The following is a 24,409-nucleotide window of genomic DNA, read 5'->3' as shown; positions in this document are numbered from 1 at the left end:
TTGGCGAGGCATATTGCTGTTTTCTCATGATGTGATGGTGTAGGGAGCTATGAGATACTTTTTCAGGTTGCAACTGGTAATGATTGGGAAAACTTTGATGGCACAACGGTATGTCATGGATATCCTGCTTCCTCATACGCACCTCTCATGCAACAGTATCCTAGTGCAATTTTTCAACAGGATAATGTTCATCCATGCATCACACATCTATCTATGAAGTGTACATATGATGTCAAAATCCTACATCTATTCCCAACAGAATGTATGTGGGACCAGCCAAGATATCAACTCCATCCATGTCCCAGTATCCAGGTTACCAAGGAGCAGTTACAATGTTTGTGGTCCAGCTCGCTGCGGGAGGGGATAAAACAGCTTCATGCTACCCTTGCCAACCCAGTCGGTGCACGGTTCCTCACCAAAAAGGCAGCAACATCACACTGATAAATGGACTGCCAAGTTTTTTCTATATTTGACTCGTTTTTATAATCACTGCAGTAACTTAACGTAACCTTTGAACAAATGATGCTTCATGTCGCTTCCACCTCCTCTACGAGGCGTTTCGCTTTTTTTGTCAGGCCTTGTATTAGTTACACCTCGAAAGTGCACACTGGTCTCTTAGGACTTGTATCGGGTGTTTCTGGTCCAACCGCTGTCGTACAACAAGGTCTTCAAGTGGTTTTTATGCGCCAGTCAGTAGCCTGGGATCTGTCCTGTACTGTAAGTCCATTTAGAGACGTGACACAATGGCAGAAACGAGATATCATGTTTCGACATGCCCATCACCACACTGTGAATAAAGTTCCCCGGCTTATTGATATACTGATGTGGGTCGACCAAAGTGTCTCCAAGGAATGATGAACCACCTGCTGCCATGTAACACAGAGTAGAACGAACGTTGATCACAAAAATGTCTTAACCGACAATGCCCGGAGAAAAGCGTCACACCTTGTCAATAACAATTGCTATCAAAACCTAGAGGAACTGTTGTTGTCAGAAAATACAGGTCCATCTTATCCTTCTGCCAAGCGAACATTCCGAAAAGAACGTCAGGAGATGAACTTTTGGAGTGAAACACCGCCAAAAGCCAATGATCACAGCAACACTCACGGCTGCAGGTCTTCGTGGGCCCCAACACAAAAACTGCACAGTATCTGATTGGAAGTGTGTAGTGTTGTCCGACGAGTTTTGACTTTGCCTCTCTTCAAATGATGCAAGGCGATCAGTGTGCCAAAGGCTACAGTACATAGAGGGATCAGTCCACTGGAAATGTATGTGCGATGTTTCGGCGGTGTTTTACAACCCATGACTTGGACCACCTCACGTCTTCCTGACATGCACAGAACAGCACACATACAGGGGGTGAACAAGTATACGAAACCATAAAAAAAACTCGACACAGTACCATGCCTAATACGGTGAAGGAAACGGCTTCCAGTTCTCTCGGCATGGCTAAACACAGGTCCTGTATCGTTTTCAAGTAAATCTTGTTCCTGTAAAATATCGGCAAGTTCAGGTAACGATGAATAATGTCTATAGTGATCACGTTCCCTTCTTTTCAAACTAGACCACAAAGGCTGAGTAATACTGAGATCTGGTGATTGAGGTGGCCAAGGGAGATGCCAAAATTCATCCTGGCGCCCACAGAACCAGTCCTCGACGATACGAGATGTGTGAACAGGGGTCCTGTCGCCATCGAACACGGCATTAGCATTGGAAAAAAAAGCATTGCACTGTGGGACGGACATGACGAGCCAAAATAGTCACACAATCTTTGGCTGTAAAGGAATACCACAATATTGCTGCCTAAATTATCACCAAAACCCCGGCATGTTTCTCTTTTGTAATGTAAACTCGATCAGAAGTCGGAAACAGTGTGAAACAAGACTCATCAAGCCAATTCATTTTTTTCCATTGCTCCAGAGTTCAGATTTCCAGTTCGCCCTGCAATTATGGAACGATCGTGTTGTTTTGGTGCTGACAGATGTGACGTCTCCTGGCAAGACATTCACAGAATCGTTGTAATACATGTGAAAAAAAGAAATATTTATCTGTATTATTAAATTATTATTATTATTTCTTTACTTTCTCAGACGTTAAGTCTGGTCAAAAATGGAAAGTGACGCGGACCTTGATCAAGCATCACTTCCTTTTAACTGTATGGTATATGTTACATTGCATTTAGGAACTTTCGGGTAATTGAACATGTATCAATAATTACAGATTTCTGTAGTTGTATATATACGTTTGGATGTAGCTGTATTGCGTTGATGTACTGGTGGATATTGCATGGTATGACTCTTGTAGTTGATAGTACAATTGGTATAATGTCAACTTTATCCTGATGCCACATTTCTTTGACTTCCTCAGCCAGTTGGATGTATTTTTCAATTTTTTCTCCTGTTTTCTTCTGTATATTTGTTGTATTGGGTATGGATATTTCGATTAGTTGTGTTAATTTCTTCTTTTTATTGGTGAGTATGATGTCAGGTTTGTTATGTGGTGTTGTTTTATCTGTTATAATGGTTCTGTTGCAGTATAATTTGTATTCATCATTCTCCAGTACATTTTGTGGTGCATACTTGTATGTGGGAACGTGTTGTTTTATTAGTTTATGTTGTATGGCAAGTCGTTGATGTATTATTTTCGCTACATTGTCATGTCTTCTGGGGTATTCTGTACTTGCTAGTATTGTACATCCGCTTGTGATGTGATCTACTGTTTCTATTTGTTGTTTGCAAAGTCTGCATTTATCTGTTGTGGTGTTGGGATCTCTAATAATATGCTTGCTGTAATATCTGGTGTTTATTGTTTGACCCTGTATTGCAATCATGAATCCTTCCATCTCACTGTATATATTGCCTTTTCTTAGCCATGTGTTGGAAGCGTCTTGATCGATGTGTGGCTGTGTTAGATGATACGGGTGCTTGCCATGTAGTGTTTTCTTTTTCCAATTTACTTTCTTTGTATCTGTTGATGTTATGTGATGTGATCTGAAGGGTTGTAGAAGTGGTTATGAAATTGCAATGGTGTAGCTGATGTATTTATACGGGTGATTGCTTTGTGTATTTTGCTAGTTTCTGCTTGTTCTAAAAGGAATTTTCTTAAATAGTCTACCTGTCCATAATGTAGGTTTTTTTATGTCGATAAATCCCCTTCCTCCTTCCTTTCTGCTTAATGTGAATCTTTCTGTTGCTGAATGTATGTGATGCATTCTATATTTGTGGCATTGTGATCGTGTAAGTATATTGAGTGCTTCTAGGTCTATGTTACTCCATTTCACTACTCCAAATGAGTAGGTCAATATTGGTATAGCATAAGTATTTATAGCTTTTGTCTTGTTTCTTGCTGTCAATTCTGTTTTCAGTATTTTTGTTAGTCTTTGTCTATATTTTTCTTTTATTTCTTCTTTAATATTTGTATTATCTATTCCTATTTTTTGTCTGTATCCTAGATATTTATATGCATCTGTTTTTACCATCGCTTCTATGGAGTCGTTGTGGTTATCCAATATGTAATCTTCTTGTTTAGTGTGTTTTCCCGTGACTATGCTATTTTTCTTACATTTGTCTGTTCCAAAAGCCATATTTATATCATTGCTGAATACTTCTGTTATCTTTAGTAATTGGTTGAGTTGTTGATTTGTTGCTGCCACTAGTTTTAGATCATCGAAATATAGCAAATGTGTGATTTTGTGTTGGTATGTTCCAGTAATATTGTATCCATAATTTGTATTATTTTGCATGTTGGTTAGTGGGTTCAGAGCAAGGCAGAACCAGAAAGGACTTAATGAGTCTCCTTGGTATATAGCACACTTAATCTGTATTGGCTGTGATGTGATATTATTTGAACTTGTTTGGATATTGAGTGTGCTTTTTCAATTTTTCATGACTATGTTTAGCAACTGTATCAATTTAGTATCTACTTTGTATATTTTCAATATTTGTAGTAACTATGAGTGGGGTACACTATCAAAAGCTTTTTGGTAATCAATGTATGCATAGTGTGATATTATTTGAACTTGTTTGGATATTGAGTGTGCTTTTTCAATTTTTCATGACTATGTTTAGCAACTGTATCAATTTAGTATCTACTTTGTTTAGTTTTAGCTTGATATGTCACCTCTGCATCTATTATCAGTTGCTCATTACATCCTTGTGCTCCTTTGCAACAGCCTTTTTGTTCTTCATTTATAATTTTGGTCTGAGTTGTACGTATCATAAATTTCTGTATAATTACTGCATTTAATATTTTGTATATTGTTGGTAGGCTTGTTGTGGGGCGATATTTAGCTGGGTTTGCTGTGTCTGCTTGATCTTTAGGTTTCAGATAAGTTATTCCATGTGTGAGTGTATCAGGGAATGTGTATGGGTCTGGAATATAACTGTTAAATAATTTAGTTAGATGTGAATGTGTTGAGGTGAAGTTCTTTAGCCAGAAATTTTCTATTTTATCTTTTCCAGGGGCTTTCCAATTGTGAGTAGAATTAATTGCTCAGGTGACTTCATGTTGCAAAATTATCACTTCAGGCATTTGTGGTATTATCTTGTATGTGTCTGTTTCTGCTTGTATCCACCGTGCATGCCTGTTATGTTGTACCGGGTTTGACCATATGTTGCTCCAGAAGTGTTCCATGTCTGTTATGTTTGGTGGATTGTCTATTTTAATGTGTGTGTTATCTATTGTCTGGTAAAATTTCTTTTGGTTTGTGTTGAATGTTTGGTGTTGTTTCCTTCTATTTTCATTTTTTTTGTATCTCCTAAGTTGTTTGGCCAATGCTTGTAATTTCTGCTTCTTTTCATCTAATTGCTCTATCGCTTCTTGTTGTGAGATTTCACCTAACCTTTTTCGTTTCTTGTCTGATATTTCGTTTCTTATAAATTGTGTTAGCTGTCCGATGTCTTTTCTCAGTTTTTCTATTCTGATCTGTAGCCTGTGTTGCCATGCTGGCTTTGTGGGTTTCTTCTGTGTGTTGGTTGGTTCTGATCTCTGCCTAGTGTGTATATTTAGTGTAGTGAGTGCTCCTATATAAACCAGTAGTTGTAACTCTTCCATAGTTGTGTTTTCATTGATTTTGTTGTGTATGATTGTGTTGATAGTTGTTATTGTTGTTTCGACTTGTGGGTTATTTGGTGGTCTATGCAAGAATGGTCTAATGTCTGTATTTGTGTATTGGTATTCTATATATGTCAGCTAAAGTTTTTCTTCTATATCTAACATGTGTGTCACTTCGTGTTCTATTTGTGCCTGTTCTGGTGGCTGTCTTATGATTTCATTTTCCTCTGTTTGTTTAATTGATGTGTGCTGTTCTTTGTTTGTTTGCTCTGGGATCTTTGAGTCCATTACTGTATTTTCTTCTTCTTCTTCTGATTACACATTATTTTGTTCCAATATTTGTTGTACTTGTTGTTTGATGTTTTCTAATTCTGACAGGGGAATCCGGTTATTTTTTATTATTACATGGATCTGATCAGTTAGTCGTTGTTCTGTTAAAAATTTTAATTCTGGGTATCTGGTAATTAATGTTGTGTATACTTGTGATCTGTATCCAGTTGTGTTGGTTCCTAGGTTTGTTGCTTGGTAACAACAGAACATGAGGTGTCGGTTAACTTCATCTGACCATCTCATCCTCTGTCTTTGTTTTCCTTCTAGAGTGGTTGCAGGAAGCATATCCTGCAAAACACCTCTATTTGGATTTAAATCATTTTCCATGTGGCTAGCAGTGTCATTACCATTGTGGACGGGCATAGGGTTCAAGCGTCATCCCCGATCATGACAGCGCTTGTCCGAGGCTTCATTATTATTATTATTATTATTATTATTAGTATTTCATTTCTATATGAACGGTTGTCGATTATGTAGACTCTGTAAAAAAAAAGAAATAATCTTTTTTATGTTTGTGTAATAATTATGTATCTATATTTTGCAAATAACGTCTGTGGTCGGCGAGTATAGAAGTCGAAGCAGATAATGATAATTAAAAAAGATAACAAGGATGCATATTGAATTGCCTATAAATAGTGGAGGTAAAAACATTACTCTCTCCATCTTCTTGCAGCCGTTCAAGTTGTAAGAGCCTGTAACGCTCAATTGAGTGCTTGGTTAGCTTTCTTTTGTTCCTTGTTTGAGAAACACGCCATTGGAGGTTGATGAATGAAAAAGGTGCATAATTTAAATTTGTGGATTTTTGAATATAGAAATTGTTAAAAATACTTGTAATAATTTATTGCTAGCTTGCCTAGTATTTCATTCCAGATTTTTAGCCGTTTTCAGCATATTTAGAATTTTTCATGACGCAGAGCTGTCCAGCAATCGCGGGAGCCACTGCTATGGCAAATTCAAATTAAATTGAATGAAAGCAGTTTTCCCGCAATTAAGCGGGCAGTTAACGGTACATTAAAATTATTTCTTTCGGCTTCCCAGAGACCTGAGAGGTGAATGGTGGATTTTATTATGTCATTTTCGGGTGGACATGGGCAACTGCTATTACAATATCAGTGACATAAATAATTTAAGTAAATCAGAGCAATAAAATTTTGCTTGCTTGATATCAAAGACTGCTGTGGTGAAACCTGTTCTGGCTAATAATACAAAAACTAAATTTCTATTTTTAGTTTCATGCTCTCGTGTTAGTCGTGGCAGTCAATAGTGTTCATACATTAAAAAATCCACTAAAGCTTTTACGTTTAGCGAACATAGCATACTTTAACTTCTGTACGTGTAATAAGAGTAATTTTCAGTGCATTTCAGAGTTGAGTGTAGAGAAGGACATGTTTGATTTCGTAATTAGTTACAGTACTGATACCGTGTTTCATTTCTAACAAGCCAGATCAGGGTTATATAAAAATAGTTTGCAAATTAAAGATCATAAGTGTACAGCAGGAAATATTTTAGTGTTGTGCGCATCCCCATGTAATAGATCAAGGTGCACAAAGTTAAAATATTTTCAACTGCAGAAACTCATCGTGAGAATCGCATTTTATCTGTTGTGCTCGCAACAATAAGCAATATATAGTTAATTAAAATAGTATGTCATACCAACTGCATATGTAGTCAAAAGCGCCGTTGCGACGTTCTGTTATGCAATGACTTGTGCAGTCCTAGTCTTATTTTTCGTCACCTTTTTAGTGACTGCCTGTCATGATTACTCAACGCACACTTCCGTCAGCGTTTAGACTTAAAGGATGATCTTTTCCCGGTTTCCCTGTACGCCGTAAAATTTTCGACACAGTGCCTCTTGTAACACGAAAAATTCGCCTACCTTGGTTACGGAAGCACTCAACATACGAGCAACAGTAATTCGTCCACGTTCGAATTGACTCATCTCCGACATAATGTTTTCACAACTATAGAGAACACTGGTCTGACCATGACTGATACTTACAACGTATTGAGGGCATTACATACGTGCCGTTCGTGGTCAAATACATCATCGCAATGTGCAGGCCTGGCTAGCATCAATATTTATGTTCAGCCATGCCTTTCTCCTGGGGTTTCCATGTTTCTGCCCCTCTGTGCGTTATTGTTAAGACGAACACTTTAGGCACCCTATCGCACCTTCACTGCCCCATTAAATCACCTGATCTTAATCCCATAGGAAATGTCTGAAACTACATGGAACAGTGGGCTGTATGTTCCAACCAATACCCCGCAATTCGGTAGCTCTACGCTATGCAATCATCAATGAGTGTCTTCAGCTGGTTATTTTATTTTTTATCGTATGGCTAGGGCCCCCCGTCGGGTGCCGGTCTTTCAATTTGACGCCACTTCGGCGACCTGCAGTCGATGAAGATGATAGGATGATGATGAGAACAGCACAACACCCAGTCCTTGGGCGGAGAAAATTCTCCAACCCAGCCTGGAATCGAACCCGGACCCAGAGGATTGACAATCCGTACCACTGACCATTCATCTACCGGGGGCGGATAGCTGGTTATGGCACACATGAAAAAACTTGTGAACTCTCTCCCTCGTCGAAATGAGGCCGTTATTAACACTACTCCCCCGCCCAATAAACCATTGACCTTGACGTTGGTGTGGAGGCTTGCGTGCCTCAGCGATACAGATAGCCGTACCATAGGTGCAACCACAATGGAGGGGTATCTTTTGAGAGGCCAGACAAACGTGTGGTTCCTGAAGAGGGGCAGCAGCTTTTCAGTAGTTGCAGGGGCAATAGTCTGGATGACTGACTGATGTGGCCTTGTAACACTAACCAAAACGGCCTTTCTGTGCTGGTACTGAGAACGGCTGAAAGCAAGGGGAAACTACAGCCGTAATTTTTCCCGAGGGCATGCAGCTTTACGGTATGGTTAAATGAAACATCAAGGGATCACCAATTTAGTACTGGAGGGCAGCGTGGAGGGTAAAAATCGTAGAGGGAGACCAAGGGATGAATACACTAAGCAGATTCAGAAGGATGTAGGTTGCAGTAGGTACTGGGAGATGAAGAACTTGCACAGGATAGAGTAGCATGGAGAGCTGCATCGAACCAGTCTGTGGGCTGGAGACCAGAACAACAACATTAACACTACAGGCGTTGTTACACGTTAGCGGCGTGCTGTCTCCTCCAGGAAGGTGACTAATTCTGTGTCTTTTGTGCTTATCAACATATAACAATATCAATATGCTCTATCATTTCTTTAGAAATATTTACGAAGGTCTTTGATCCGTTGATGATATGATGTTCGGTTTATTATTATTGATTACTACTTGTTTTCCGTCATTGGTTACTAATCTGTCCCATATATTAGATGAGATGAGGAATGAAATCGATCTAAGGTTAAAGTTATATTTATGTCACCCCTTCACTGCCTAGCCTGTCCCTAATGATGCTAAAAGTCTCGTAGCCAACACTAAATCATATACGTGCCAAGTTCGTTTGACATTGCGCCAGTGCTTATTTGTCTACCCTCATCTCCAACAAGTAAGGTCTCTAAGAGTGCCTTACCCTTATCTTACTTTTTTGTAAACAGCAATCCATATGTGTGCCAAGATATGTTGAAATTTCATCATGCGTTCCAGAGTTACACAGATCACCCATAACATTATGACCACCGACCTATTGTCGATACAAATCCTTCCATGCGGTAGCAGAGTCACCTGACGAGGAATGACTGCTAGTTAGACACACGTACGGTGCAAGTGTGTAGAATGTGGAAGGCACACGACGTATGCGAGTTTGACCAACACCGACTCAAAGGAAGGCCTCGGCGCTTGTTGGTGACGTCACGTCAGCTAGGCACGGCGAACGCCAGGTCTGTTGCAGGCAGAAACGCCTGGGCGAGCTGATCACTATAAATCTCTTATTTCTGGACAAAATGTTTGGTATTGTTTTGGATTCTGCAGTTTTATTTAGATGAAAGATTTTCTTACTATCGTAAAGCTACAAATGAAGAGCATAGTTCTGTATTACTGAATCCTGTCGAAACAAACGTAGATCAATATGAGAAGATGCTTTACCCCATTCCAAGCTTCGGAAATTTTACATTCAAGTAACTATATTTACTTGATCCATTTCGTTATCGAAACTTACCCCAACCCCCTTACAATTAACTCGTTTCTTTTATTTATTTTTTTATTTTCGTTTGACATCGTCACTGGAAATGTGAACTAATTTACATGTGTAAATGTCCAACTGTTGCCAGTCATTAGATTACAGTCGTTTTCAACGAAAGGAATTCTAAACAGGAAACAAAATAGCTTCATACATCGAAAATACTGCTGAGCTTACACTTTTTTAAACATGCACATTAGAAAAGGTAAATATTCCCCTCTTGCAACTGGAAGGAGAAACTTTATAAGCTAAAAAAATTTTATTTGATAAAACAAGTATCTCTCTTTTGCCTCTTCTTCTGACCCCCACCCCCTTGCCCAACCTCTGCAATCGCAAGATATTTCATTAACATTCAGTGCTCCTCACCCCATAGTCAACCAAGATACCTAAAGAAGAGCATCAATATGTTCACGGTTTCTTGTAAAAGCAACCCAGTACAAACGTAACTGCCTCAGATTTACAAGTAAGGTAAAGAAGCACGAATTCTGTTGGTGCTAGACCATGAAGTTGTTTTTGTATGTCAGTCCTTAAAACAGGTGGAAATTTAAGTTCAGGAGTACACTATTTGTTAAGAAGTATAATGAATTGCACAATTAATTGATTGCAGAAATCTCTCAGAACAATGTGTGTTGGTCAACTACCGCCAATAGTTTCACATTTTCCTGTGTCAGAGAGGGAGACACCACCATTATGAGTATGCCTGCAACAGACCTGGCGTTCGCCGTGCCTAGCTGACGTGACGTCACCAACAAGCGCCGAGGCCTTCCTTTGAGTCGGTGTTGGTTTGACCGAGGGCGGATTGTGGTGGTCCGGAGGCTCGGCACGAGCATTTCTTAAGTTGCACGACTTGTCGGGTGTTCGAGGAGTCCTGTGCTGAGTGTATTCAACAAGTGGCGAAACCAGGGTGTAATCGCATCTTCCCGGCCTACAACGTATGATACTAAAATGTAGACTTTCACGTCCGGAAATATCATGTCCATTATAATTATCCGGGCTGTTATGTCGTGGTCGGTTGATGAATTCCGTCCAACCCCACGATGTCGGGACGTAGGTTATAATGGACATGCTACAACGTATGGCATGTATAATGAGGGGTGACCGTCCAAACCTACGTCCCGACATCGTGGGGTTGGACGGTCACCTCTCATTACGTATGTCAGACGTCGTAGGCTGGGAAGACTGGCAAAATAGCACAGGCGGCGAACTGTGGCGGAACCAACATCTGACTTTAATGCTGGGCAGATTACAAGTGTGTCTGAACACACAGTTCACCGAACACTCCTATCATTGGGCCTCCGCTGCGGACGACCCAAGCATGTGCCAATGTTAACACCACGACATCGGCAACTACGACTGAAATGGGCACGCGACCGTCGGCGCTGGACGTTGGCGCAGTGGCAGAGCGTCATGTGGTTTGATGAACCCCGATAACTTCTTCATCATGCTGATGGGAGGGCGGGAATCTGTCGTCTTCCAGGGGAACAGCTCCTTGGCAGGTGTACTGCAGGATGTAAACAAGCTGGCGGCGGCTCCATCATGCACTGGGGAACTCACGTGGGCATTTTTCAGCAAGATATGCGCCGTGTAATAAGGCCAGGAGTGTTTGGGATGTGATTGAACGTAGCGTCAGAGGACATCGCCCCCCTCCCCGGAATTGAGTGACTTGTGTGTGCAGATGTAGTGCCAACTCCTTCCAGCGATCTGCTGAGGCCTCATTGCCCCCACGCCACTACGCGTCGTCGCTGTTATCCGTGCCAAAGGTGGACATGCCGCTTATTAGGTGGGTGGTCCTGGTGTTCTGGCTGATCAGTGTATGCTAACGTGTCATTTCATTCCCTCCACTACCAACAGTTCTATCCTTACGAGTGCTAGCCCCACAATATTTCGTTCCAGCCGGCCGGCGTGGCCGAGCGGTTCTAGGCGCTTCAGTCTGGAACCGCGCGACCGCTACGGTCGCAGGTTCGAATCCTGCCTCGGGCATGGATGTGTGTGATGTCCTTAGGTTAGTTAGGTTTATGTAGTTCTAAGTTCTAGGAGACTGATGACCTCAGATGTTAAGTCCCATACTGCTAAGAGCCATTTGTTATTTCATTCCAAATAATAAAAAAAAAAAACGTCGGCATCATATTTCGGCAACTATAAACGTGAAATATTTGTGCTCAACAGAAAATTCGCCGCAAGTTTTGTAACTTACAAGGGGGTTGCCGACTCGTCATCATTGGTTTCGTCCAGATTTGTGATATACTCAGGGCTTGGCTGGAAATGATACAGACAGAAGTGGAAGCTCCAGATTGCTAAGCGTTAGAAAGAAATATCCTTTTTGGGGCAGATCCAGTGAAACACGAGCCATCCATGTTAACATTGTTTCCAGGCAGCAGTCGACTCAGCGGAAAAGGAGTTACCAACGATAATCTTAGGGTCGTGGAATTTAGTCCCTATTCGGGAAGCTTTTCTTTTTATTTTCAATTTTTGCGTTACTTACACTGCAAACAAACCGAGATAATGATCAGTGTACTGTATTTTGATGTGACGTGAAGTACAAGAGGATAATCTTCTGCTAATTGACTCCTGGAGAGGGCAAACAAATTCACAATTATACGATGAGGTTTTTCAGGGTAAAGATGGATTGCCATCGTGCAATATTAAAGTGATTCCCACTCCGAATATACTCCGCTGGTGCAACCCTGCAATGTCCAGTTTTATCGTCTGCTAAAGAATTTGTTATAAAAGCTTCAAAACTCGTCGAGAGAGAAAAAGAAAATAATATCCCGAAAAGACCGCATCAAAATACATTACATAGTGGATCACCAGATATCCTCGGCAATATATGACGAAATTTTGGGTTACTTGTGGTTTATTGTCAAACTGTGCGGTGAAGAGACGTTTTGTGAATGTAAACCAGTATTTGTTTCTATAGCAACTTCAAAAAAATCATGTGATTCTAAAAATGGGACATAGAAAACTACCGATTCCACCGTTTTTACGATGAATATTAATCCAGTCTTTGTGAATAATGAACTGTAAAATAAAAGAAAGTGTGATTTTACACACGAAGTTCTAGTTTAAGCGTTACAATGAATTTCTGGAAATTTATTTTCAATCTCAAATTTTCCTTTGCCTTTCCTTTTATGACAATATTAGTTAATACCTTTCAAATTCTGAAGGTGGCAAGGGTAAAACACAGGGACCGAAAGGCTATTTACAATCTGTACAGAAACCAGATGGCAGTTATAAGAGTCGTGGGGCATGAAAGGAAAGCAATGGTTGGGAAGGGAGTGAGACAGGGTTGCAACCTATCCCAGATGTTATTCAATCTGTATATTGAGCAAGCAGTAAAGGAAACAAAAGAAAAATTCGGAGTAGGTATTAAAATCCATGGAGAAGAAATAAAAACTTTGAGGTTCGCCGATGACATTGTAATTCTGTCAGAGACAGCAAATGACCTGGAAGAACAACTGAACGGAATGAACAGTGTCTTGAAAAGAGGATATAAGATGAACATCACCAAAAGCAAAACGAGGATAATGGAAAGTAGTCGAATTAAATGGGGTGTTGCTGCGGGAATTAGATTAGGAAATGAGACACTTAAAGTAGTAAATGAGTTTTGCTATTTGGGGAGAAAAATAACTGATGATGGTCGAGGTAGAGAGGATATAAAATGTAGACTGACAATGGCAACGAAAGCGTTTTTGAAGAAGAGAAATGTGTTAACATCGAGTATAGATTTAACTGTCAGGAAGTCGTTTCTGAAATATTTGTATGGAGTGCAGCCATGTATGGAAGTGAAACGTGGACGATAGATAGTTTGGACTAAAGTGAATAGAAGCTTTCGAAATGTGGTGCTACAGAAGAATGCTCAAGATTAGATGGGTAGATCACATAAATAATGAGGAGGTATCGAACAGAACTGGAGAGAAGAGAAGTTTGTGGCACAACTTGACTAGAAGTCAAGGCATCAAGGAATCATCAATTTAGTCTTGGAGGGCAGCGTGTAGGGTAAAAATCGTAGAGGGAGACGAAGAGATGAATACACTAAGCCGATTCAGAAGGATGTAGGCTGCTGTAGGTACTGGGAGATGAAGAAGCTTGCACAGGATAGAGTAATATGAAGAGCTGCATCAAACCAGTCTCTGGACTGAAGACCACCACAACAACAACACGTTGAGAATTATTTCGTTTTATTTGCAGTGAAACTAAAATAAATCTGAGAATAGAAAAATAGTTTTCGCTCGGGAACACGGACCCCAAACCCTCGGATTACTGTCCTGTACTCTTTCCGGTGCGCCAACCGCTGCCTGGAAATGGCGCTAACATAAAAGGTTCTTGCCTCGCCCGACCCGCCGTAAAAATATTCTTTTCCCTGGCCCCACACTTCTGTCAGCTTTATTTCTGACCAAGCCCTTCGTATATTATGAATTTGGCCTAAATCGGTGATAACGAGTAGGTGCGGTGCCCTTGTTAGCGAAAATTGCACCTCGATTTATTTAGTTGTCCCGGATGTGTTTTGTGTGGCCTGTCTTACAAGCCTCATCCTGCATATCGCGATATTACTTTAAATTACACGTAACATCCAAGTGTGCCACTTCTTTGATTCCCGGCACAGAGGTATAGTGGCGGGATGATGGCAGGGAGTTACACTTTCCATCCGCGGCATCCAGCTGTGAGACAGGCTGAGTTTACTTCTCTTCACAAATCGCCTCTAAAGTCGGCCAACAAACTGTCCAATGGTGGTACTTAAGCACGTACAATATGCTGGAATCTACTGCAAACAGCAGTATCAAAATCACTATTAGTGCTTTTCAAATACAAATCTCTTAAAATTGTTCGAGTGTGCTTCTGTATATGTGACGGAAGAATTTTCACACAGACTGAATGCCCTTGCTCAACTCACCGTCAGAATATATGACTAACCACATATAAGCAATTTCCAACTGAGCGAGGTGGCGCAGTGGTTAGCACACTGGACTCACATTAGGGAGGACGACGGTTCATACCCGCGTCCGGCCACCCTGATTTAGATTTTCGGTGATTTCCCTAAATCGCTTCAGGCAAATCCCGGGATGGTTCCTTTGAAAGGGCACAACCGAATTCCTTTCCCATCCTTCCCTATTCCGATGGCAACGATGACCTTGCTGTTTGGTCCCCTCCTCCTCCAAACTAGCCAAGGAGAATAAGTAACCCACTATGCAGCGGAACAACTGTGTGCTAGCAACCGACTCGAACTCAGAACTTGTCTTTTGTGCGGCGTGCTCATTCTGACTGCCCTATACAGGCCGGGCACACCTATGGAATCAAACCTGATATTCAGGTAATTTTCTGTGTTCGACTCGTGATATGGCACACAGTTTCAATCTATAAGGAAGTTTAAAAACATACCGCTGCAAACTGTAAGATTCGTTAGGCATACATTTAAGTTGTCAGGGAGTTTCAATTTCCAGGTAATTTGAAACTGAGCAAATACGATTAAGGTCTCGTCAGAGAATAAGCAGACTAATGGAATAAAAACAGGTTCCAGCAATATGTTATAACCATCTGCTCAAAAACCTGTCTGTCCTACTATGGAACGCAGTACAGGGGGCGATTCTACATGACATGGATTAGACCAGTATTTGTTAGGTTTCCGGATGTATGTGCCAGCATATATCCACGAATTCCCGTAAATTATGAGCCAGTGGCTCGTAGCTGCGGAGCTGGCTGCCGAAAGCGTCCCTGATGCGTTCCATTAGGTACAGATCAACTGAATTTGGTGGCCAAGCCATCAACGTGAGGTAACTACCGCTTTCTTTAAAGCAGTGCAGCACGATTCTGGCCTTGTAGCGTGGACTGCTAACCTGTTGGAAGATCCTGTTGGAAGATCCTGTTGGAATACATCAAGCATGAAAATGATGCAATGGTGTGTGTAAGCTGGTCGTAGGTTGCGTTCCAAAAATGAACAGCATAGAGACAGAAGTGATGACACTTTCCGCAGGACCTGACCATCATTTTGCAGGAAAATGCTCAAGCAAGTATGGTGCAAGCTGTTACTGATTTGTTTGACTGATGGGGCTGCTAAGTGCTACACCACCTACTGCCCTCCCCTGACTTAAGCCCTCGTAAGTTCAACTCGATTTCTAAACTGAAGGAATCACTTCACGGCCTTCGCTTCAGAACTGATACAAATTCGTCGGGAAATAGACAAATTCGTCGGGAAATAGACCGCGCCGCTCGAACTGTCAACACAACTGGCACTGCTAAGAGTATCCTACAACTTCCACATCGCTGGCAACTGTTTATACACAGTGCTGGTGACTACTCTGAAGGTCAGTAAATCTTTGAAACACGTATCTATTTTGTACGAGCTGTAAATAAATAGTTGCCACTATTAAAGTTCCAACCCTCGTATAAAGGAAAAGTAGATTATGCTACAGGTTCAGGAACAATGGAGGTAGATGAGAGTAAAGTGATGGCCTCCTTTGTTGGAGAGCAGGGTTGACAATGGAAGAACAGAAATCAATGCCAGTAGGTTACCGCAAGAAGAAAGAGTATAGTGAGGGTTATAATGAGTGAATACGAGATGGCAATGGAGATAGACCGTGTAAATCTTCACGGAAAATGCACTCTTTGCGATGTCAGGTTACTGACGATCATCAGGTTCCCCAGCTATTAATTTATTTTTAGTGTTGACAATCTTCTTCTTATACCAGCCGGAACTATGTCTTATTTTTATTCTTCGCTTTCAGAAGACAGCAAGGCCTCAGGATACGTGCACCCCTCGCAATATCACGTGATTAACGATTACCAGATGCCTGCGGTTTGGATAATAATACTTTAGTTTTCTTCTCTTGTAGTCAGTCTGACCTATATCTTTCATCTTTAATGTTCTTCACTGAGGAGGTAAGTAGACTGGATTAGAGAGCAGTAGTTAATAAAGTGTTATGGATTCTGCAATAAGAAAAATAGCAAAGGAGATAAACTAATCAGTTCCGAAAGAAGTTTGTATGAGATACTTGGTGATGGGAGGTATAATGTTTTGTGAAAACGTGTGTTGCTACTTGGAGTAAGTATTTAGAGATTCCCGGATTCGACTAGTAAAAACACTTCAAATGTGGTGCTATCAAAGAAAATTTTAAGTTGATAAATAAAATACGAAATAAAGAAGGAATAAAAAGAATAGGTGAAGATAGAAGCAGGTATTTGTAAAGGGGAGGAGGAGGAGACGTGGGGCTCATAATCCTCCACTCAAAAATAACATTTCACAAGAAACCTTTATATTACATTTTTAATTGTAAATTTTAGAAGTTCCCCAGAACATGATCCACGAGTTGCGCCTGTTTGGTTATCGGTACAGCTATTAAGGGATCCAGGTATAGTTAAAATGGTGCTGGAAGGAGCGACAGAGAGGAAATGTGGTGTGGGTAGATAAAGACTAGGACATGCAAATCACATTATAGAGGAAGTTGCCTGTAATAATTGCGCAAACAATAAAAGAGGATGCAGCACGTAAAAATTGCCTAATGAGGTAAAGCGACCGCCAAAAATTCAGTCGAAATACAGTTGATTTAAAAAAAATCTTTGGCAGACGAGAAAGAAGAAGTGACAGAGAAAACTGACATCCTTAACGAGAACTATACCCCAAATCTATGGGTTATGTATTTAGCGTGGCACTACGTTGGAGTCCACGGTTATTCCCCCCTCATTCAATGATTGCTGGATAACTGATTTCATCAGCTAATGTACACCGATGTGACAGAAGTCAGGGATACCTCCTAATACCGTGTCGGTCATCCTTTTGCCCAGCGCAGTGTAGCAGCTCGACGTGGCATGGAACCAACACTCTTTGAAAGTCCCCTGCAGAGTCTCTATAGCAGTCCATAACTGCGAAAGTGCTGCCGGTGCAGGTTTAGCGCAACAGCTGATCTCTCGATTATGTGCCGTAAATGTTCGTTGGGATTCACGTCGGGCGATCTGGGTGGCCAAATCATTCGCTCGAACTGTCCAGAACATTCTACAAACCAGTCAAACAATTGTTGCCCGGTGACAGGGAGCACTGTCATCCACAACAGTTCCACCGTTGTTTAGGAACATTAAGTCCATGAATGGCTGCAGATGGTCTCCAAGTCAATGATCGGTTCAGTTGGACCAGAGGGCCCAGTCCATTCCATGAAAACACAGCCTACACCTTTATGGAGCCTCCACCAGTTTGCTCAGTGCCTTGTTGACAACTTGGGCTCATGGCTTTGTGGGTTCGGCGCCACACTCGAACCCTATCATCAGCTCCTACCAACTGAAATCGGGACTCACCTGACCAGACAACGGTTTTCCAGTTGTCAAGGGTCCAACCGATTTGGTCACGAGCTCAGAAGGCGCGCTGCAGGCTATGTCATACTCTTAGCAAAGGCAATCCCGTCGGTCATCTGCTGCCACAGTCCATTAACACCAAATATGGAAGCACTTCGTACGTCCCACACTGATTTCTGCAGTTATTTCACACAGCGTTGCTTGTCTGTTGGCACTGACGATTATACGCAAACGCCGCCGCTTTCGGTCGTTAAGAAATGGCCGTCGGCCACTGAATTGTCCGTGGTGAGAGGTAATGCCTGAAATTTGGTATTCTCGGCACTTTCTTGACACTGTAGCTCTCGGAATATACACTCCTGGAAATGGAAAAAAGAACACATTGACACCGGTGTGTCAGACCCACCATACTTGCTCCGGACACTGCGAGAGGGCTGTACAAGCGCACACGCACGGCACAACGGACACACCAGGAACCGCGGTGTTGGCCGTCGAATGGCGCTAGCTGCGCAGCATTTGTGCACCGCCGCCGTCAGTGTCAGCCAGTTTGCCGTGGCATACGGAGCTCCATCGCAGTCTTTAACACTGGTAGCATGCCGCGACAGCGTGGACGTGAACCGTATGTGCAGTTGACGGACTTTGAGCGAGGGCGTATAGTGGGCATGCGGGAGGCCGGGTGGACGTACCGCCGAATTGCTCAACACGTGGGGCGTGAGGTCTCCACAGTACATCGATGCTGTCGCCAGTGGTCGGCGGAAGGTGCACGTGCCCGTCGACCTGGGACCGGACCGCAGCGACGCACGGATGCACGCCAAGACCGTAGGATCCTACGCAGTGCCGTAGGGGACCGCACCGCCACTTCCCAGCAAATTAGGGACACTGTTGCTCCTGGGGTATCGGCGAGGACCGTTCGCAACCGTCTCCATGAAGCTGGGCTACGGTCCCGCACACCGTTAGGCCGTCTTCCGCTCACGCCCCAACATCGTGCAGCCCGCCTCCAGTGGCGTCGCGACAGGCGTGAATGGAGGGACGAATGGAGACGTGTCGTCTTCAGCGATGAGAGTCGCTTCTGCCTTGGTGCCAATGATGGTCGTATGCGTGTTTGGCGCCGTGCAGGTGAGCGCCACAATCAGGACTGCATACGACCGAGGCACACAGGGCCAACACCCGGCATCATGGTGTGGGGAGCGATCTCCTACACTGGCCGTACACCACTGGTGATCGTCGAGGGGACACTGAATAGTGCACGGTACATCCAAACCGTCATCGAACCCATCGTTCTACCATTCCTAGACCGGCAAGGGAACTTGCTGTTCCAACAGGACAATGCACGTCCGCATGTATTCCGTGCCACCCAACGTGCTCTAGAAGGTGTAAGTCAACTACCCTGGCCAGCAAGATCTCCGGATCTGTCCCCCATTGAGCATGTTTGGGACTGGATGAAGCGTCGTCTCACGCGGTCTGCACGTCCAGCACGAACGCTGGTCCAACTGAGGCGCCAGGTGGAAATGGCATGGCAAGCCGTTCCACAGGACTACATCCAGCATCTCTACGATCGTCTCCATGGGAGAATAGCAGCCTGCATTGCTGCGAAAGGTGGATATACACTGTACTAGTGCCGACATTGTGCATGCTCTGTTGCCAGTGTCTATGTGCCTGTGGTTCTGTCAGTGTGATCATGTGATGTATCTGACCCCAGGAATGTGTCAATAAAGTTTCCCCTTCCTGGGACAATGAATTCACGGTGTTCTTATTTCAATTTCCAGGAGTGTAGAATCCCCTAACGATTTCCGACATGGACTGTCCCATGTGTCTAGCTCTAGTTACCATTCCACGTTCAGAGTGTGTTACTTTCTGTCGTGCGGCCATAATCAGGTCAGAAACCGTTTCACATGAGACACCTCAGTACAAATGACGGTACTGCCAAGGCACTGTCATTATGTACCTCGTGTACTAGACACTGTCGCCATCTGTACATGTTCATATCGCTATCCCATGACTTTTGTCGTCTCAGTGTAAGCTCTAATTTGTCAAGTTTAAAAAAGACTATGTGGTAAGAAACCTTTATTTCAGTTGCGTCCAGGTAATTTCCTTAATTAATATGGGCTAGAATTATGAGCCAGAGGAGAAAGTAGGTGTGAACACATTGGGAGCCAACATGCCTTTACAGCATATTCTCACCACAAGGTTGGTTCAAATGGCTCTGAGCACTATGGGACTTAACTTCTGAGGTCATCAGTCCCCTAGAACTTAGAACTACTTAAACCTAACTAACCTAAGGACATCACACACATCCATGCCCGAGGCAGGATTCGAACCTGCGACCGTAGCGGTCGCGCGGTTCCAGACTCGCCACAAGGGATACATGACTGTCGAGAAGCTTCTAGACGTGAGGGCAGAGGAATACAGTCACCAGTTCCTAAAGTTAAGACCTAGAACACCTGTGAAGACCACTCCTTCCCTGCAAGAATGGAACCGTCCTTTTCTCCGGGCTTGGAGTAGACGCTAAACACAAAATAGTGTGAAGCTTTTTGAGATCTAACAAGCATTCTTTTCTTGAGTTGCAGAGCTCGGCCCGAGGCAAGATGCAGGAATTAACACTGTACAGCACCATAGGTATTGTAAGAAATAGATCTAGCTGAAACAATAGTTACTCGTCCTTGAACTGAGGTCATAAGTAAGGCCGCCTTCTGATTTTTGGGAAGTCGGCGTTGGGACTGGGCACTCGACGGCAGCTCGCGTGAGTGCTCGATGGGAACAACGACATAGTTGAAGAGATATTGTGAAGTCTATCATGACTAGAGCTACGGAGAAACTAACAGACGCTTCTTCGCGCTGTATTAGGCCGCCGTTAGTATCATCGGCAGAGTTTCATGGGGGACTTATGACCTAAGATGTTGAGTCCCATAGTGCTCAGAGCCAAGCCAGAGTTTCATGCCGTTATTTGGAGTTAGCGAAGGCGGAGCAGCAGCGGAGATTGCCTCATGTCTCATGTAAGGTTCCTGCAGGCTAGCGCCTCGTGTTAGCGCCTCGTATTCGCGTCTTCCTGGATCGTGTTAAGAAACGTAAAGTGCTCTAATATTTTCGAGTCGTGAAAAAAACGAGTAGGACCCTCGTGGCACAATTACGACTTGGCTTTCTCTGCTTTGATGCCAGGTGCCGAGGTAACTGGGCAAGGGCTTCCAAAAATGGTTACCTATCAGAAAACGTACAGTTCTTCCATAGTCCCATCCATCGAAGTCTTTTCATAACCAGAGCACCTGTTTTTCCCGCCTTTAACTGTACATCTGAGAGAACTCATCGCGTGATCGTGCGTGTTTGAGAACGACAAGCAGGCAGATCTTGCTGAACCCCAGCTCTCCATCCAGCAGGACTATAGGAAGTGCTAAGGTAAGTGCGTTTAATTGGGGGTCCATTATTATGATGTCTGGGTGCCATCAAAATAGTGTGGTTAGGTGTTTTGTTCACTCAGCCTACGATACAGGACGAAACCTCCTATGGTGTATTTACACGGAAGTGACACAGAAACTGGTACACATACCTAATATCTTGTGGGACCCCGCAAGCACGCAGAAGTGCCGCAACACGACGTGGCATGGACTCGACCAACGTCTGAAGCAGTGCTAGAGGGAACTGACGCCATGAATCCTGCAGGGCTGCCCATAAATCCGTAAGAGTCTGAGCAGGTGGAGATCTCTTCTGAACAGCACGTTGCAAGACATCCCAGATATGCTCAATGATGTTTATGTCTGGCCAGCGGAAGTGTTTAAACTCAGAAGAGTGTCCCTGGAGCCTCTCTGTAGCAATTATGGACGTGTGGGGTGTCGCATCATCCTGCTGGAACTTCCCAAGTCCCTCGGAATGTACAATGGACATAAATGGATGCTGGTGATCAGTCAAGATGCTTACGTACGTGCCATCAGGGGTCCCATATCACTCCAACTGCACACGCCCCACATAATTACAGGGCCTCCGCTAGCTTGACAGTCCCCTGCTGACATGCAGGATCCATGGATTCATGAGTTTGTCTCCATACGCTTAAATGTCTATCCGCTCGATGCAATTTGAAACAAGACTCGTCCGACCAGGCCACATGTTTCCAGTCATCAACAGTCGAATGTCGGTGTTAACGGGCCCAGGCGAGGCGTAAAGCTTTGTGTCTTGCAGTCGTCAAGGGTACATGAGTGGGCTTCGGCTCCGAAAGCCCATATTGATGATACTTCGTTGAATGGTTCGCACGCTGACACTTCTTGATAGCCCAGCATTGAAATCTGCAGCAATTTGAGGAAGGGTTGCACTTCTGTCACGCAGAGAAGTTCCCTTCAGTCGTCGTTGCTCCCGTTCTGGCAGTCTCTCCTGCAACAGCGACGTCGGGGATTTGCTGTTTTGCCGACTGTAACACCGCGTTCAGACTCACGTAAATCTTGATAACCTGCCATTGTAGCAGCAGTGACCGATCTAACAACTGCCGCAGACACTTACACAGGCGTTGCCGACCGCAGCGCCTTATTCTGCCAGTTTACATATCTCTGTATTTGAATACGCATACCCACATCAGTTCTTTGGCGCTTCAGTGTAGTTTGACACGGATACACCGAAGCACACAATCACACTTCTACAAATTCAGAATTAGAAAGTAAATTCCCCAAATGATAGTTCTCTTATCACCCGTGTAATACAGCGTACCGTTTAGTACTGGTACTTACCCGTCAGGTTTATCCCTCCGTTCACTGTACAGTGAGGTCAGGAAGTGGTGCTTCAGTGATTTTCTTTCATCCTGCAACAAAAATAATAATACTAACTTGAATAATTTGCTCCAATAAGTCTTTGACATCGAATATCATAATTGTGTGGTCTGCTGAGTGTAGGTTGCTTCTCAACTGCTCAACGCAGTGTATGCTAGTGTATATTAGGGTATTTAAATCAAATTGCTCAGATCCGACAGAGAGCAGTCAACTGGATGTCGATTGCATTCAAAGTGCAATATGTTAGGCAGAATTAATGTTATAAGATAATGTATTAGAAAGACAGTAACTGATAATGTAACTGACATCACAAAAAAAACATTGTAATCTGTACCAATAATAAAACAATAAAACCGCCGCGGCTATCTCTTTGTTTGCTTAAACTCACTAGTCTCCAAAACTATTAGACGAATTTTTATGGGTCTGTCATAGGTAACTTCGGCGTAGCTTGGGACAAAAGAGCAGGCTTCATTTAATTAAAATCGGAACACGAAAAAAGAGCAATCTTAATTTAATCTAATATTGTCTGCTTAGCGTAGTAGTTCGAATATTTAATCGTCACTGTATAAGCACCAGAGAAGCAACAGATGGCGCCGTTCGTTTCATAGTACACCAAATAACCAATAGATGGTCGTGTTAATTTTTTAAAACTAAATGACAGATGTATTGTCCGCAGCTCGTGGTCGTCCGGTAGCGTTCCCGTTTCCCACGCCCGGGTTCCCGGGTTCGATTCCCGGCGGGGTCAGTGATTTTCTCTGCCTCGTGATGACTGGGTGTTGTGTGACGTCCTTAGGTTATTTAGGTTTAAGTAGTTCTAAGTTCTAGGGGACTGATGACCATAGATGTTAAGTCCCATAGTGCTCAGAGCCATTTGAACAGCTGTATTTTCGGATGTTTGCATCATTGGTATAATTAAGCACCGTAATCTTATCTTAACGAACACAAACTAACAGCGAATTAGCTCGGCTAGGACATGTTGACTTACTGATTTCGGTTTCTGTATTAAATACACTACTGACCATTAAAATTACTACGCCAAGAAGAAATGCAGAAGATAAACGGGTATTCATTGGACAAATATATTATACTAGAGCTGACATGTGATTATATTTTCAAGCAATTTGGGTGTATAGATCCTGAGAAATCAGTACCCAGAACAACCACCTCTGGCCGTAATAACGGCCTTGATACGCCTGGGCATTGAGTCAAACAGAGTTTGGATGGCATGTACAGGTACAGCTACCCATGCAGCTTCAACACGATACCACAGTTCATCAAGAGTAGTGACTGGCGTATTGTGACGAGCCAGTTGCTCGGCCACCATTGACCAGACGTTTTCAATTGGCGAGAGATCTGGAGAATGTGCTCGCCAGGCAGGAGTCGAACATTTTCTGTATCTAGAAAGGCCCGTACAGGACTTGCAACATGCGGTCGTGCATTATCCTGCTGAAATGTAGGGTTTCGGAGGGATCGAATGAAGGGTAGAGCCACGGGTCGTAACACATCTGCAATGTAACGTTCACTGTCCAAAGTGCCGTCAATGCGAACAAGAGGTGACCGAGACGTGTAACCAATGGCACTCCATACCATCACGCCAGGTGATATTCCAGTATGGCGAAGATGAATACACGCTTCCAATGTGCGTTCACCGCGATGTCGCCAAACCCAGATGCGACCATAATGATGCTGAAAACAGAACCTGGAAATGACGTTTTGCCATTCGTCCACCCAGATTCGTCGTTTGTAAGTAGGCTGTTTATGTTTTCTTTATGTAAGTAGGCTGTTTATGTTTTCTTATTGGCAAAGTTACGTAGCGCTCTATATGAAAATCACTGGCTGT

At 43.1% G+C, this 24,409-nt stretch overlaps 1 protein-coding gene across 1 annotated transcript in view; it reads right to left on the bottom strand.

The window, feature by feature from the left end:
- Positions 1–24,409, bottom strand: part of LOC126187768 (uncharacterized) — a 239,294-nt gene that overhangs the window by 3,852 nt on the left and 211,033 nt on the right. The window contains exon 6 of the mRNA XM_049929033.1: positions 22,531–22,601. Within this exon, the coding sequence (XP_049784990.1) occupies positions 22,531–22,601 (71 nt within the window). The remainder of the gene's footprint in view (positions 1–22,530; positions 22,602–24,409) is intronic.

The sequence above is a fragment of the Schistocerca cancellata genome, chromosome 5 (genome assembly GCF_023864275.1).
Source record: "Schistocerca cancellata isolate TAMUIC-IGC-003103 chromosome 5, iqSchCanc2.1, whole genome shotgun sequence".
NCBI classification, from domain to species: Eukaryota; Metazoa; Arthropoda; class Insecta; order Orthoptera; family Acrididae; genus Schistocerca; species Schistocerca cancellata.
Note: the sequence above shows the minus strand (reverse complement) of the source record. Positions and strands in the feature narration are given on the sequence as shown.